The sequence below is a fragment of the Thermothelomyces heterothallicus genome, assembly GCF_042370625.1.
Source record: "Thermothelomyces heterothallicus CBS 202.75 unplaced genomic scaffold P884_scaffold_1, whole genome shotgun sequence".
NCBI lineage: Eukaryota > Fungi > Ascomycota > Sordariomycetes > Sordariales > Chaetomiaceae > Thermothelomyces > Thermothelomyces heterothallicus.
The window spans coordinates 1,111,939-1,123,847 of record NW_027192562.1 but is presented as its reverse complement, the minus strand read 5'-3'; the positions used below and the strand labels follow the sequence as shown (position 1 = coordinate 1,123,847).

At 56.7% G+C, this 11,909-nt stretch overlaps 3 protein-coding genes across 3 annotated transcripts; 2 read left to right on the top strand and 1 right to left on the bottom strand.

The window, feature by feature from the left end:
- Positions 1-781: 781 nt before the first annotated feature.
- Positions 782-2,337, top strand: P884DRAFT_4904 (40S ribosomal protein uS13). Its single transcript, XM_069445925.1, has 5 exons — positions 782-990; positions 1,487-1,560; positions 1,619-1,647; positions 1,756-1,877; positions 1,938-2,337. Exons 1-5 carry the CDS (start codon positions 967-969, stop codon positions 2,157-2,159), a joined length of 471 nt encoding a protein of 156 aa, XP_069301625.1. The 5' UTR covers positions 782-966; the 3' UTR covers positions 2,160-2,337.
- A 2,124-nt stretch (positions 2,338-4,461) lies between these two features.
- Positions 4,462-6,405, top strand: P884DRAFT_4812 (extracellular carboxypeptidase). The gene is made up of 2 exons (XM_069445919.1): positions 4,462-5,058; positions 5,114-6,405. Exons 1-2 carry the CDS (start codon positions 4,557-4,559, stop codon positions 6,274-6,276), a joined length of 1,665 nt encoding a protein of 554 aa, XP_069301624.1. The 5' UTR covers positions 4,462-4,556; the 3' UTR covers positions 6,277-6,405.
- A 1,488-nt stretch (positions 6,406-7,893) lies between these two features.
- Positions 7,894-10,959, bottom strand: P884DRAFT_295756 (uncharacterized protein; the record flags this gene model as incomplete). The annotated part of the gene is made up of 4 exons (XM_069444353.1): positions 7,894-9,024; positions 9,131-9,729; positions 9,860-10,705; positions 10,800-10,959. The coding sequence occupies 4 exons, from the start codon at positions 10,957-10,959 to the stop codon at positions 7,894-7,896; spliced, it is 2,736 nt and encodes a 911-aa protein (XP_069301623.1).
- Between the last annotated feature and the right edge of the window lie 950 nt (positions 10,960-11,909).

Below are 11,909 nucleotides of genomic sequence, written 5' to 3'. Positions count from 1 at the left end.
CATTAAATAAAGGTCACCGACAGGGACACTAGAATGATCAGCCCGCGTGTGATAACCTCACCAGCAGGAAAACTAGGCTTAGCATGTTCTTCGTAGCCCACGGGTCTTGTTCTGTTGCCCCGGGCTGGATGGATAACAAACTCTTATAAGCGGACGACAGCCATTTTGGTGGTGCTGCGCGCCGCAAAGCCGCCGCTGGTAGTTAATCCGTAATCCACTTTTTCCTTGGCCGTGTAGCGCAGGAACGCCTGCGCCTTAAGGGGTTTCCCCGTCAACCCTGCGTTGCTGATTACGACGCGGGGTGGCTCATGGCCGTCGAGGAAAAAAAAAAACGGTTTGAAAGGCCGCGTCCCGTCAATGAACCGCTGCAGCAGGGCTTTAGCGAACTCACATATTATTATACACCCCGTCCACAGCAGTTTGGGTGCAACAAGGGCGATTGCTCGCTGGCAAGCAAGCCCTCCCCCTTTTCTCATTATCAACTCGGACGTGATTGCTGCTCCCTTGACCAAGGCAGGCCAAGACGAGGGCTCAGGGCAGCCATCTCTGCTCGGTACGCGGCAGCTAAGACCTAGCAAACAGCTTGCATTGCTCACCAGGAAGGTTCTAAAACCTCGTCGAACGAGTGGATCCTGGGTATGAATGTGTGACCTCACCCGCTTGGATGTGCACAATCGACTGAACAACAATACTTCCTGTAAGTACCCATCCATGTACGGATTACGGAGAACGCAGTTCCAATTTAGCTCCTCTCCCTTCTTGGCAGAGAGCTAGTCATGAAGGGGCAAGGGTTAGGGTCGTCATTGAAGCCTTGGATTCCTGTCAGTGCGTTAGTTACTGCCAGGTTGCCCCACCACGTGACCGCACAGAAATTCGAAAACCTATCGCGGCACAAATTTACTGGACTTCCTTCCCACGATCTCGGACAAGCAAGTTAGCCACGAGTGCCGGACCAGGTTGCCCATCATGTCTCTCGTGTCGGGCGAGAAGGTACGTTGACATCCAGCATCGCTAGCTTCGTTAGCTTGCCGTTGCCTGTGAATTCCTGCTGCTGGGCCGCTCTTCTGGTTGCGACGCCGACAAACGACCATGACCCAACCCCGACCGATAGTCGACCGCTCGAGCATATACGATGTTGGCAAATTACACGCTGCATGCGTCCATCGTCTGGAATCTAGCAGCAAAACGTGAGAGCGCAAGCGCTGTACGCGGTCAAGATGGAACGCCTTCGTCCTAATCAGCAGACTTTGCTATGAGGTTCCAGTGTTTCAGGCAGTCCAATCGCTCCGAGGCGACCTCTTTCCTCTCCTGTGCTGGATTTCAGTTAACATCCGAGGACCGAAGAATGTCTCGGTTTCTCAACTGCTTCTGAAGCGCCCATGTTCCAACGACAACCGAGGAGGCCCAGGGCAGCAGCAGGAACCTTCGCAGCTCATTTGCATGCATGTAACAGGGCATAGCGGGACATTTGCTAACGAAGCTTCAGAGCAACTTCAACCACATTCTGCGTCTGCTCAACACCAACGTTGACGGCAAGCAGAAGGTCGTCTACTCCTTGACGTGAGTCTCGCGACCCTTTGAACTTTTTTGGGTGCTTGGTTCTAACTCTCGGATCTAGTAAGATCAAGGGTGTTGGTCGCCGCTACTGTATGTATCCCCGCCAACTACGCAACGCACCATATCCTTAGCCGATCGCCTGTTCCACGCCGCTTGCAGTTTGAGGAGGATGCACCATGCTGACTTTTTGGTGAACAGCCAACCTTGTCTGCAAGAAGGCCGATGTCGACCTGAAGAAGCGTGCCGGTGAGCTCACCTCCGAGGAGCTTGAGCGCCTGGTCACCATTATTCAAAACCCCACCGCCTACAAGATCCCCACGGTACGTTTTCTGGCAGTCATTGGCATGCACATGACCCAAATGCTGACAACCCGGCAATAGTGGTTCCTCAACAGGCAGCGCGATATCGTCGACGGCAAGGACTCGCAGATCCTCGCCAACAATGTCGACTCGAAGCTCCGTGAGGATCTTGAGCGCCTGAAGAAGATCCGTGCTCACCGCGGTCTCCGTCACTACTGGGGTCTGCGCGTGCGTGGTCAGCACACCAAGACCACCGGTCGCCGCGGCCGGACCGTCGGTGTGTCCAAGAAGAAGGGTGGTTAAGTGGTTTTCTCTCGGCGTGCGGCACTCTTTGGCATTGCTGTGCTTGGCTTTCTGGCGGTGTTATCCCAAGGCTAAGGGGTGGTCATGGACGGGACGGGTTGATTTTTATTACCTTGCGAATGTCTCTGCAATTCGTCGGGGAACTCGCAGGATTGCAAAAGGGAACCACCATGATTCACAGCATGACAATACAGGCGCGGATATGAAAAGTAATGAGTTGTGCCAACTGGAGATGTGCTCACGACAGCTGATGGATCCTGATGCCTCATTTCTACTTTTGTAAGATTCCAAAATTCCAAACTCCCTTGTAAAACAAACTGAGTGAACCAAGAAAAGGGTATCTGGTTCGAAGTTGTTTAATCTTCATGAGTGACGGCCATGTCCAGAACCTCCACTCTACCCTGCCCTTTTGTTTCGCCGCCGACAAAGTCCGACAGACCCTTAAACGCGCCGGGTTCCACGAACCCAACGATTTCCCACTCGGAACCCATGACGTCCTGGCTTTCAACCTGCTCAATGAAACTAAGGATCCGGTCCTTGACCGTTCCAGGTGCCTTCGGCTCCCCATCCCCTCCCCCATCCGTACCTGCCGGCGCCTTGGGCGCCTTGATGGCCTGCTTCAGCACGTTGGTCGGGCAGGTGACGCGTAGCCGCATGCGCGCCCGCGCCACGGGGATCGGCTGGTGCGCAATCAACGCCTTCATCGCTTCGAGCGCCTGCGACTTGGCGCTCTTGTTGGTCGTCACGCCCGTCCAAGTCGGCTTGGGAGCCGCGGCGGAGGGATTGGGTCGTGGTCTGCCTTCGCCTGGTTCGCCTGTAACGGGGGCGTTGCCGGTTGTGGTGCTCGGGGTATTGCTGTTGCTGTTCTTGTTGCTGCTATTCTCTTGTTGTTGTTGTTGTTGCTGCTGCTGCTGCTGCTGCTGTTGCTGATGGGCCATGGAGCTGAGCATGTCGAGCGCCTTCTCGATCATCCCTGGGGTGTAGACGCGCTTGGTGCGCGGGTCGACCAGCTTGCTGGCGACGATGGAGACGACTTCGTTGTGCACGCGCTCGAGCTGGGCACTTCGCTCCTTCTCGCCGACCTGCAGTTCCCCCTTGCGCAAGATCTCGAGAATGATGTCGTCCACTGACTTGTCCTTGCCGAAGGCTTTGGCGAGCTCGGCCGAGGGCGCAGTCTGGCCCTTGGAAACGTTCAAAAAGACCGACGGGATCTGCAAAACGTTGTCCAGGTCCGTCTCGATGCCGGAGCGCCATTCAAGGACCTTGTTCTTGTAGCAGGCTATCTCGAACCGCTTCTTGCCCTTTTTTAGCCGCACCAGCGAGACGTTGGTGAGCTTAATCTGATTTGAGGGTTGCTGGATCACCATGGTGACGGTTGTGGAAGGGGTTTATCGAGGGAGTCGGAATCGTTGGATCGAGTGCGCACACACACAAACGCACACACACACACACTGCTTCGCAGGAGCGCAACAGCTGCTGTGGTGACGGCCGAGGACTTAAGTCGATGCGTTTGTTCAGATGGGGGTTGGAATGCACAAGTTGCTCTGGTTGTTTTGGTGCTTATCTTGTATGTATGTACTTGTCTTCCAAGGTCATTGAACTTCTTTTTTTCTTATCAATCAAGTACCCCGCCAAACTGGTGCGGGCGGATACGGAGTACTTGATGATTAAGAGTGACTCAAGCGGGTCCTCTTGCGGGGGAGGATTTAACGGGGGTTTGCATTTGGTGAGTGGAGAGTTTCGTAGGTATGTATGTACATACAGTACATACATACGGATCACTGTCGCCCACTAATCGTTGCCAGTGATTGCGTCCATCTTCTCTTTCAGAAACATATAACTACGGACTGTGATCACTCAGAGAAGAACACAAGGAGCCCGAGAATTAGCCACTGTCCATCCGGTTGAAGAGAGGGTGTCGGGAGCGGCGATCTGCCGCTAGTCATCCGATGACGCAGTCGGCAGCGCAAGGCGATGGAAGGCGCGGCTGCTAGTTAAGCAAGATGAAGTGTCTCTACCGCTATTGGCTGGAGCTGAGGAGGTCAACAGAATATTCATTGATTGATCACGGAATCGCCCTTAAAGATAACTATCATTTTAATGTAAGACTCGTCCCCACTGCTTTGGCACTCGTGACCAGTCTGCAAGGTACCCGGACAACAGGGCGTGGCGCAACCAATGCCTGCCTGGGATTATGCCTTGCTGAACGCGCTGCCCAGTGTGGTAGGTGCTGCTTCCAGTGCTGTTTCAAGTCAACACCCCGAGCTCCCGCCTCTTCCCTTCCTCCTCTGCTTTCCTCCTCTGTCCGCATCATTAAGCCCAATAGATTCCATCATCATCACTACCTCATCATCTCCAGGCATTTCACGAGACGGAATTGTCTGAACTACGTCCGCGATGAGGATCGCAGCCTCCACAGTGCTGCTCGGCGCGGCCTCTGCCGCCTCGTTCCAGCAGCAGGCCCAGCATGTGCTCTCGGACGGCTTTGGGAAGGCCCAGGAGGCCATGAAGCCCCTTTCGGACGCTCTCGCTGATGCTGCTGGTCGCCCTATCGAGAATTTCGAGGAGGCTTTCTCCGGCATGACCGCCGAGGCAAAGGCTCTCTGGGAGGAGATCAAGCTGCTCGTTCCCGACAGCGCCTTCAAGAATCCTTCGTGGTTCAGCAAGCCCAAGCCTCACCGCCGCCGCGATGACTGGGACCATGTCGTCAAGGGCGCCGATGTCCAGAATATCTGGGTGCAGGATGCCAACGGCGAGAGCCACCGCCAAGTTGGCGGCCGCATTGAGGACTACAACCTTCGCGTCAAGACGGTCGACCCGTCCAAGCTTGGCGTCGATTCGGTCAAGCAGTTCAGCGGCTACCTTGATGATGAGGCCAACGACAAGCACCTCTTCTACTGTAAGGTCCAGCGCTTTACACTCCGTGGGCCCCCTCGTACTGACCGGACGTCTAGGGTTCTTCGAGTCGCGCAATGACCCCAAGAACGACCCGGTCGTCCTCTGGCTCAACGGCGGCCCAGGCTGCTCGTCCCTTACCGGCCTCTTTCTCGAGCTCGGTCCTTCCTCGATCGACAAGAACCTGAAGGTCGTTAACAATGAGTTCAGCTGGAACAACAACGCCAGCGTCATCTTCCTCGACCAGCCCGTCAATGTCGGCTATTCCTATTCCGGTTCCTCCGTGAGCAATACCATTGCTGCTGGCAAGGATGTCTACGCTCTCTTGACTCTCTTCTTCCATCAATTCCCCGAGTACGCGAAGCAGGACTTCCACATCGCTGGCGAGTCGTATGCTGGCCACTACATTCCCGTTTTCGCGTCCGAGATTCTGTCTCACAAGAACCGCAACATCAACCTCAAGTCCATCCTGATTGGTAACGGCCTGACCGACGGCCTCACCCAGTACGAGTACTACCGTCCTATGGCTTGCGGAGAGGGTGGCTATCCCGCTGTCCTCAGCGAGTCTGAGTGCCGGAGCATGGACAACGCCCTGCCGCGGTGCCAGTCGCTCATCCGGAACTGCTACGACAGCGGCAGCGTCTGGAGCTGTGTCCCGGCCTCCATCTACTGTAACAACGCCCTGATTGGCCCCTACCAGCGCACCGGTCAGAATGTCTACGATATCCGCGGCAAGTGCGAGGACAGCAGCAACCTTTGCTACAGCGCACTCGGTTATATCAGCGACTATCTCAACCAGCAGTCCGTCATGGATGCCCTCGGTGTCGAGGTCTCGAGCTATGAGAGCTGCAATTTCGACATCAACCGCAATTTCCTGTTCCAAGGCGATTGGATGCAGCCGTTCCATCGCCTGGTGCCGAACATTCTCAAGGAGATCCCCGTCCTCATCTATGCCGGTGATGCCGACTACATTTGCAACTGGCTTGGCAACCGAGCTTGGACTGAGAAGCTCGAGTGGCCCGGCCAGAAGGCTTTCAACCAGGCCAAGGTCCATGATCTGAAGTTGGCTGGTGCTGACGAGGAGTACGGCAAGGTCAAGGCCTCGGGCAATTTCACCTTCATGCAAATCTACCAGGCCGGTCACATGGTCCCCATGGACCAGCCTGAGAATTCGCTCGATTTCCTGAACAGGTGGCTGAGCGGCGAATGGTTTGCCAAGTAGCCGACGGGAGTTGTGAATCCGTCATCTGTACGTGAGGCGTGACGCCTATTGAACGGCTACTCGTACATGCTGTTGGCGGGTGGCTTTGATCGGTATTACTTTCCTGGAACTCGAACCTGCGATGGATGATTAGACGGGCATGCAAGAGTTTAGATATGCTAGGAGTTTCCTTAGCGGATACACCCCGATCCCCCCCAGATTAGGTGGTTAGTGGCTTGTCTGTGTGAACTCTTCAGATCTTCGACATGGTTCCAATTCATGCCGTCCCTCGTTTCGCTCTCTATCAGTGATATACCGGCGCTCGAGACAACCGAAGGTTTTGACTCGGTCAACCGCGGGAGGGGGGGGGCGCTTTACTCTTGTGACTGCATCTGTGGATGGCGTCAATGGTTGTATATCGAACCTGAATCTTGCGCTGCGGTGGATATCGCGTTCTGATGTGGTTAACTGTTCTCGGGGGTCACATCGAAGGTTCGAGACCGTGGGCGAGGACGGGCTGAGCAGATTTCACACAGTTCGAAAATGATTTGCCGCTACGGGCAGCAGGCATCCTTGGGCATCTTAACTTTATACAATCGCTGGATCCCTTTAGATATACACACTTTTTGCCTCCCTCTGTGCCCAGATCCTATTGTCCGAGACATGCCAACTACCGCATAACAAGACCAATAACCAAGATTACACAGAACTCTACCGGTCCTTTCAAACCTTTCCCTTTCCATCCGTTCCCTTTTCTCCCCTCGCCTGGTCGCTGATGAGTAAGTGATATATATGGAAATGAACACCAGAGAAAGATGACGGGCGCTTCCGCAAGAGTCCGTGATTGGGTATACCGCCGCCGAGTCCATCAATGCTCCTCCCTTTAAGCCAGAACCACCCCCCCAAAGAAAACACCCACGCGCCATCTTCCCGACCGCCCTATCCACTGGCATCTATCCTGCCAGTCCTTCCTGTCGTTAACATCCCAACCCTAAAAGTTCGATATCGAGAAGCAATCGGCGGCTGCAGGATATGCACAGCGAGCCTATACAGGTGATATAGTAACAAATAAAAGAGTATAAAGGGGGGGGAGGGGGGAGGAATAGTCAGACGCCCCAGTCTGAGTGGATAATTTCTTCCTCCGCCTGAACGACCTCCCCTCGTTTGCTGCTGAGAGACCCGACAGACGACCAATTTTCCTTCCGCACACGGGAGCTTCCGCCTCATACTCCTCTCTCTCTCCCACTCCCCACTCAACTTGACGAAACAGTCCCGGCTCCGCTACTGGCGAGTGGATTCGGTCCCGTGAATCAGTCAAAAAAAAAAGGGGGGGAGGGTTGGCATCTGACCGGCGTGGCCCCAGACTCGAGGAGGGGGACTGGTACGCTTGGTGCGGCACTGCCCCCGTCCGTTGTTCGGGCCTTCCTTTGTCCGCCCAGCTACTCGACCGAGCCTTGGGGGGTTGGTTGTTGTCGTCATTGTCGTCGTCGTTGTCATCTCAGCTCGTTATCATGTTGTTGTTGTTGTTGTTGTTGTTGCAGCTATTGTTCCTGCTTCCCACCCGACGCCGGCTCCTTCAGACCAGAAGGAGCGGGGACAGGTAGGCCCAGGTTCGCAGAGAGCAGCGGCTTCCACGCTCTATCCGGCGGTATCGGCTGCCTGCATTGGCGGGCTGGAACTCTTGTGTTTTCTAAAGAGGTTTTGCAACCCGTTGATCCGGAAACGGCTCGGCTTCTTCTTGAGCTGTCTGGCGCCCGGATCTGCAGGCTCAGCCCCGCCATGGTCGTTCTTTTTTACGCTGCCGCCGTTCAAGTACTGGTTATGTTGCTGGTGGCCGTTCCGGGGCGCGTCGTTCTCCTCATCCAGCAGGAGCGGAGGAGGCTGGTAGTTCTCCAGCTTGAAGTCCGTGTGGCTCTCCGTGGTGGTGGCCGAGTCAGGAACCGTAGTTGTCGACTCGTCGGGCGCCACCACGCTGGGGACAGGCACGCTAGTGCTGTAGCTGAGAGGCCGCTCAAAGGAGTCGCAGCTCACAATGCTGGTGCCCTTGGTGCTCGGCGAAAGCGGCATCCTGCCCGTCGTTGCGCTCGTCGCTTGTGAGGCCCAATCGCCGCTATTGGGCGCCGAACCCCCATCTGTCATTTCGCTGCACCTCTGTCGCGTATGGCCATGGCGAGGGCTGGCGCCGCCATTCATGCTGGCATCTTCGCCGTGGCCGGATTCATTGGCAGACGAGAAGCTGGTCACGATGCCGTTCACGATCCGGCCGTCGGTCGGCCGCTTAGGGTGCGGGTTCGGCCTGTGGAAGTCCGCTTGCTGGGAAACAGCCGGATCGGGCGTCTGAGGCTCGACAACCTTTGGCACGCTGCCGATGGCCCCTCTAGCGGGGTTCACTTCCGTCGCTGGTTCGGGCGAGCTTGTGAACTTGATCGACCTGATCGAGAGCTCACTGTCGTGATCCCGGAGAACCGGCTGGGCGGGCGATTGGCGTTTCTGTTCGTCAAGCAGACACTTGTCAAACAACTCCTTGTTCACGTGAAGCTCGTCGACGCAGTACTGCATGGCAGGGAGGATATCGGCAACACCTTGGAAGAGCGGGAGGGCGAACAAGTTCATAAACTTGAGCTGCGCGGTCGTCAGGGATAACGTGTCTTGCTTGGGCTCCGACATGAGAGAGGTCTTGATCTCTAGCTCGCTCTCCATGCTGGCCTGGCGCGAGAACTCCTCGGATAGGATGCGCATCCATTGGAGGGCTGCATCGTGTCGTCGCGTCTGGTTACACACGGGAAGTGAGAATCGCGCTCGCAGGAAAAAGAAAAGAAAAGAAAAGAAAAGAAAAGAAAAGAAAAAGGGCGGACTCCGGGCACCATCCACTCACCACATTGCTGATATCCGCGCATTTGATGAGAAGGGCGCATGTTAGTGCCCTTTGCTCGTTCTTCACGCTCTCTTCCCAGTCCTCGGTGCTGTTATTGGCGTGTAGTTTCGCCTGGAGATCTCCCAGCTTCTTCATGTAGTCGAAGTGCAATCCCATATCGGTGGCGAGGATCGAGCTGATCATGAGGTGGCGCATCTTGCTGTCGCCAAATGCGGAGGGCCAGTATCTCCGCAGAATCTGCGAATAGGCCGCGCAGTGAAACGATTCGAGGACGGACCGATCGTTGTACAACTGGGCGAGCGGCGCATTCAGCGTGACCAGAAAGCCGTTGTTGACTCCGGGGTGTCCGACATCATGGCCAATGGCGGTAATAAGGAGAGTCAGGGCCTCGAACGGCTGGAGGAGCTGTGCGACCGGCGATTTGGGGCAGGCCCGAGAAAGCAGCGAACCGTCGGGCGAGCGGTAAGGCGGCAGAGAGCCGATGCTGACGAGAAAGTGGAACGTCGCCTGCAGGACGTCGACCACGTGGCGGAAGTTGTGATAGGGGACGAAGGTGTTGTACGCGGCCCGGCAGGCGAGCAGGAAGTGGTGCAGCTGATCTGGAACGAGACGGTCAGCGGGCTGGCTGCGAGGGAAGAAGAGAAAATCGAGGCTGGTCGATCAACTTTGTGTGGGTAGAGAGAGAGAGAGAGAGAGAGAGAGAGAGAGAGAGAGAGAGAGAGAACGTACCTGTTGGTATCCGCCATGGCTCCAGCTCGGGCATGGACAAGGCGTGCTCGAACATGACCGAGGCGGCCACGAGGAGCTCGTCCTCTGTGAAATCGTGGGCGCAGAAATGCCACTGGCCCACCGCCGACGTGACTTGGGCCTGCTTCTCGGGGGTGATGGACAGCTTGATGCTATGGGCCACCTCCTCGGCTTCGCTTCCTATGCGACAAATGCGGCCCATGAGCTTGGACACCATGGCTTCCCGCAGGTACGAGAAGGGCTTCTCCTCGCAGATGCCGACCCACGAGCGCTTGCGGCCCCGGCGGAGCTCCACCAGCGCCTTCTGGTCACGGGCAGCATCCAGTTGGGCGCGGTAGGCATGGACTTCGAGGTTGCTGACACACCTGGGGTTCATCGGGTTCGTCATGACATCGGCGGCGCCCACCTCGAGACACTTCTTCCACATCCTCCTGTTGGCCGCCCTCCGCTCGTCTGCCGAAAGCTGGTGGCTGTTGTCGGCCACGGCTCGCCCCGTCGGCTCGCCCGTCCCATCGCCGCCGTCAGAACGGTCACAGTAAGGGGGCGCGATTATGGGTACCGTGACGACGAGCTTGGACACGTTCCGCACATAGGACTCCGATACGATCCTTCGTAGTAATGCCAGACCGTACAGCTCCTCGCCGCCTTGATTCCCGGAGTCGGCAATCCGAGCCGACGGCGAGGGGGATCTCGAGCGGTCTCGTCGGGCCACCTCATCTTGGTAGGGGGTATCTAGGATGAACAGCGTCGGTTTGAGCGCTGCCATTGAGGGCTCTTGGAGGCTCAGCCATTGGTCCAAGCAAGCGGCGCCGGTGCTACACAAATGAACTGTGGCCCGATGGTCAGCACAACCGTCCAACAGGCGCGGCCGAAAGCTTTAATGCGATTGGGTAAGCGAGAGAGCAGCGTGCATTCGTCGTACCTTCGTCAAAGGCGTCCAGGAGAAGCCTGACATTTTCCGCCATGTGCGCCGATTCCCCTCGAATGGCATCCCCATCTCTATTCCACCGGCTCGCTCTGACGCTCCGGTCCCGCGACACCGACCGGTCGACGTATATGACGTGGCATTGGACATTTGCCATGGTGGCCTCGACAAGCGACCAGTCTTGCGACCAGGTACGCTTCCGCCACGGGGGTTGAGGGTTTCGGGGAAGCCAGACAGGGCCGGGATACGACAGCCTGGCTTGCAAACGTATCCGTAACCACTGTCAGCAAGGATCAAGTCAAAGAAGGGGGGGAAGCCGGGCGATTGGTTTGGTGGCGGAGGTGGCAGGTCGGCTCCAATCGCGTTTCGGCGGAGGATAGATAGGTCGGGGATAACTACGATATTGCCTTTACTTTTTGTGCGGCGGCGGCGGCGGCGGCGGCGGCGACGGCGACGGGTATGACGTTAATAGTGTTGGACCGGCGTCTGGAATATGGGTCACGGAGGCTGAGCCCACGCAGGCGGCTGTCTTGCGCGCACTGCGCCGATCGTCTTGTTCTCGGCACAATTCGAGGTCGGGTGGCGGGGAGTCGCAAGAAAAGAAGAGGGCGGACGGTCTGCCTGCGCGAGGTTAGGGTGGCGGCGCATATAGGGCTGTAGTCGACAGCGGAGAAGGAGGGTGTGCGTGGGCGTAAACCAAGTGCCGGGGCCGTCGGTCGGTGCACTGTGGACGCAAGCCTCTGGGAAAAAGAACGCAGGCTCGGCCCCATTCATCGAATGCGAGCGAGCGATAGACACGCAGACATGGAACGGCCTTACTGGGGAAATGTGGGTTTGGCAAGGACCAAGGTGGTGGAGACGAGGGATGAAAAGGGTGGGGGAAGTTTTGGAATCGTGGAAGGGGACGGGACTCGGGTTATGAAGACGAACTTTTGAGATACAGACCTAATATGGGGAGCAGGTACCTCTTTGGACGAAAGTTTATGTGAACCGCGGTTGTTGGTGCGTTGGTTCCTGTTTGGTGTCAGCGCTAGAGCGCTAGAGCGCTAGAGCGGGTGTGCTGCGGGAAGGGCTCAGTGTCCGAGACGGTGCGAGGAAGGAGGGAAA

Excerpts from the sequence above, each read along its gene's own strand:
- P884DRAFT_4904 (XM_069445925.1), top strand. The coding sequence starts at position 967 with ATGTCTCTCGTGTCGGGCGAGAAG. Across the intron at positions 1,648-1,755 it reads GGGTGTTGGTCGCCGCTACT|CCAACCTTGTCTGCAAGAAG; the intron begins GTATGTATCCCC and ends TTTGGTGAACAG. Across the intron at positions 1,878-1,937 it reads CCGCCTACAAGATCCCCACG|TGGTTCCTCAACAGGCAGCG; the intron begins GTACGTTTTCTG and ends ACCCGGCAATAG.
- P884DRAFT_4812 (XM_069445919.1), top strand. The coding sequence starts at position 4,557 with ATGAGGATCGCAGCCTCCACAGTGCTGCTCGGCGCGGCCTCTGCCGCC. Across the intron at positions 5,059-5,113 it reads CGACAAGCACCTCTTCTACT|GGTTCTTCGAGTCGCGCAAT; the intron begins GTAAGGTCCAGC and ends CCGGACGTCTAG.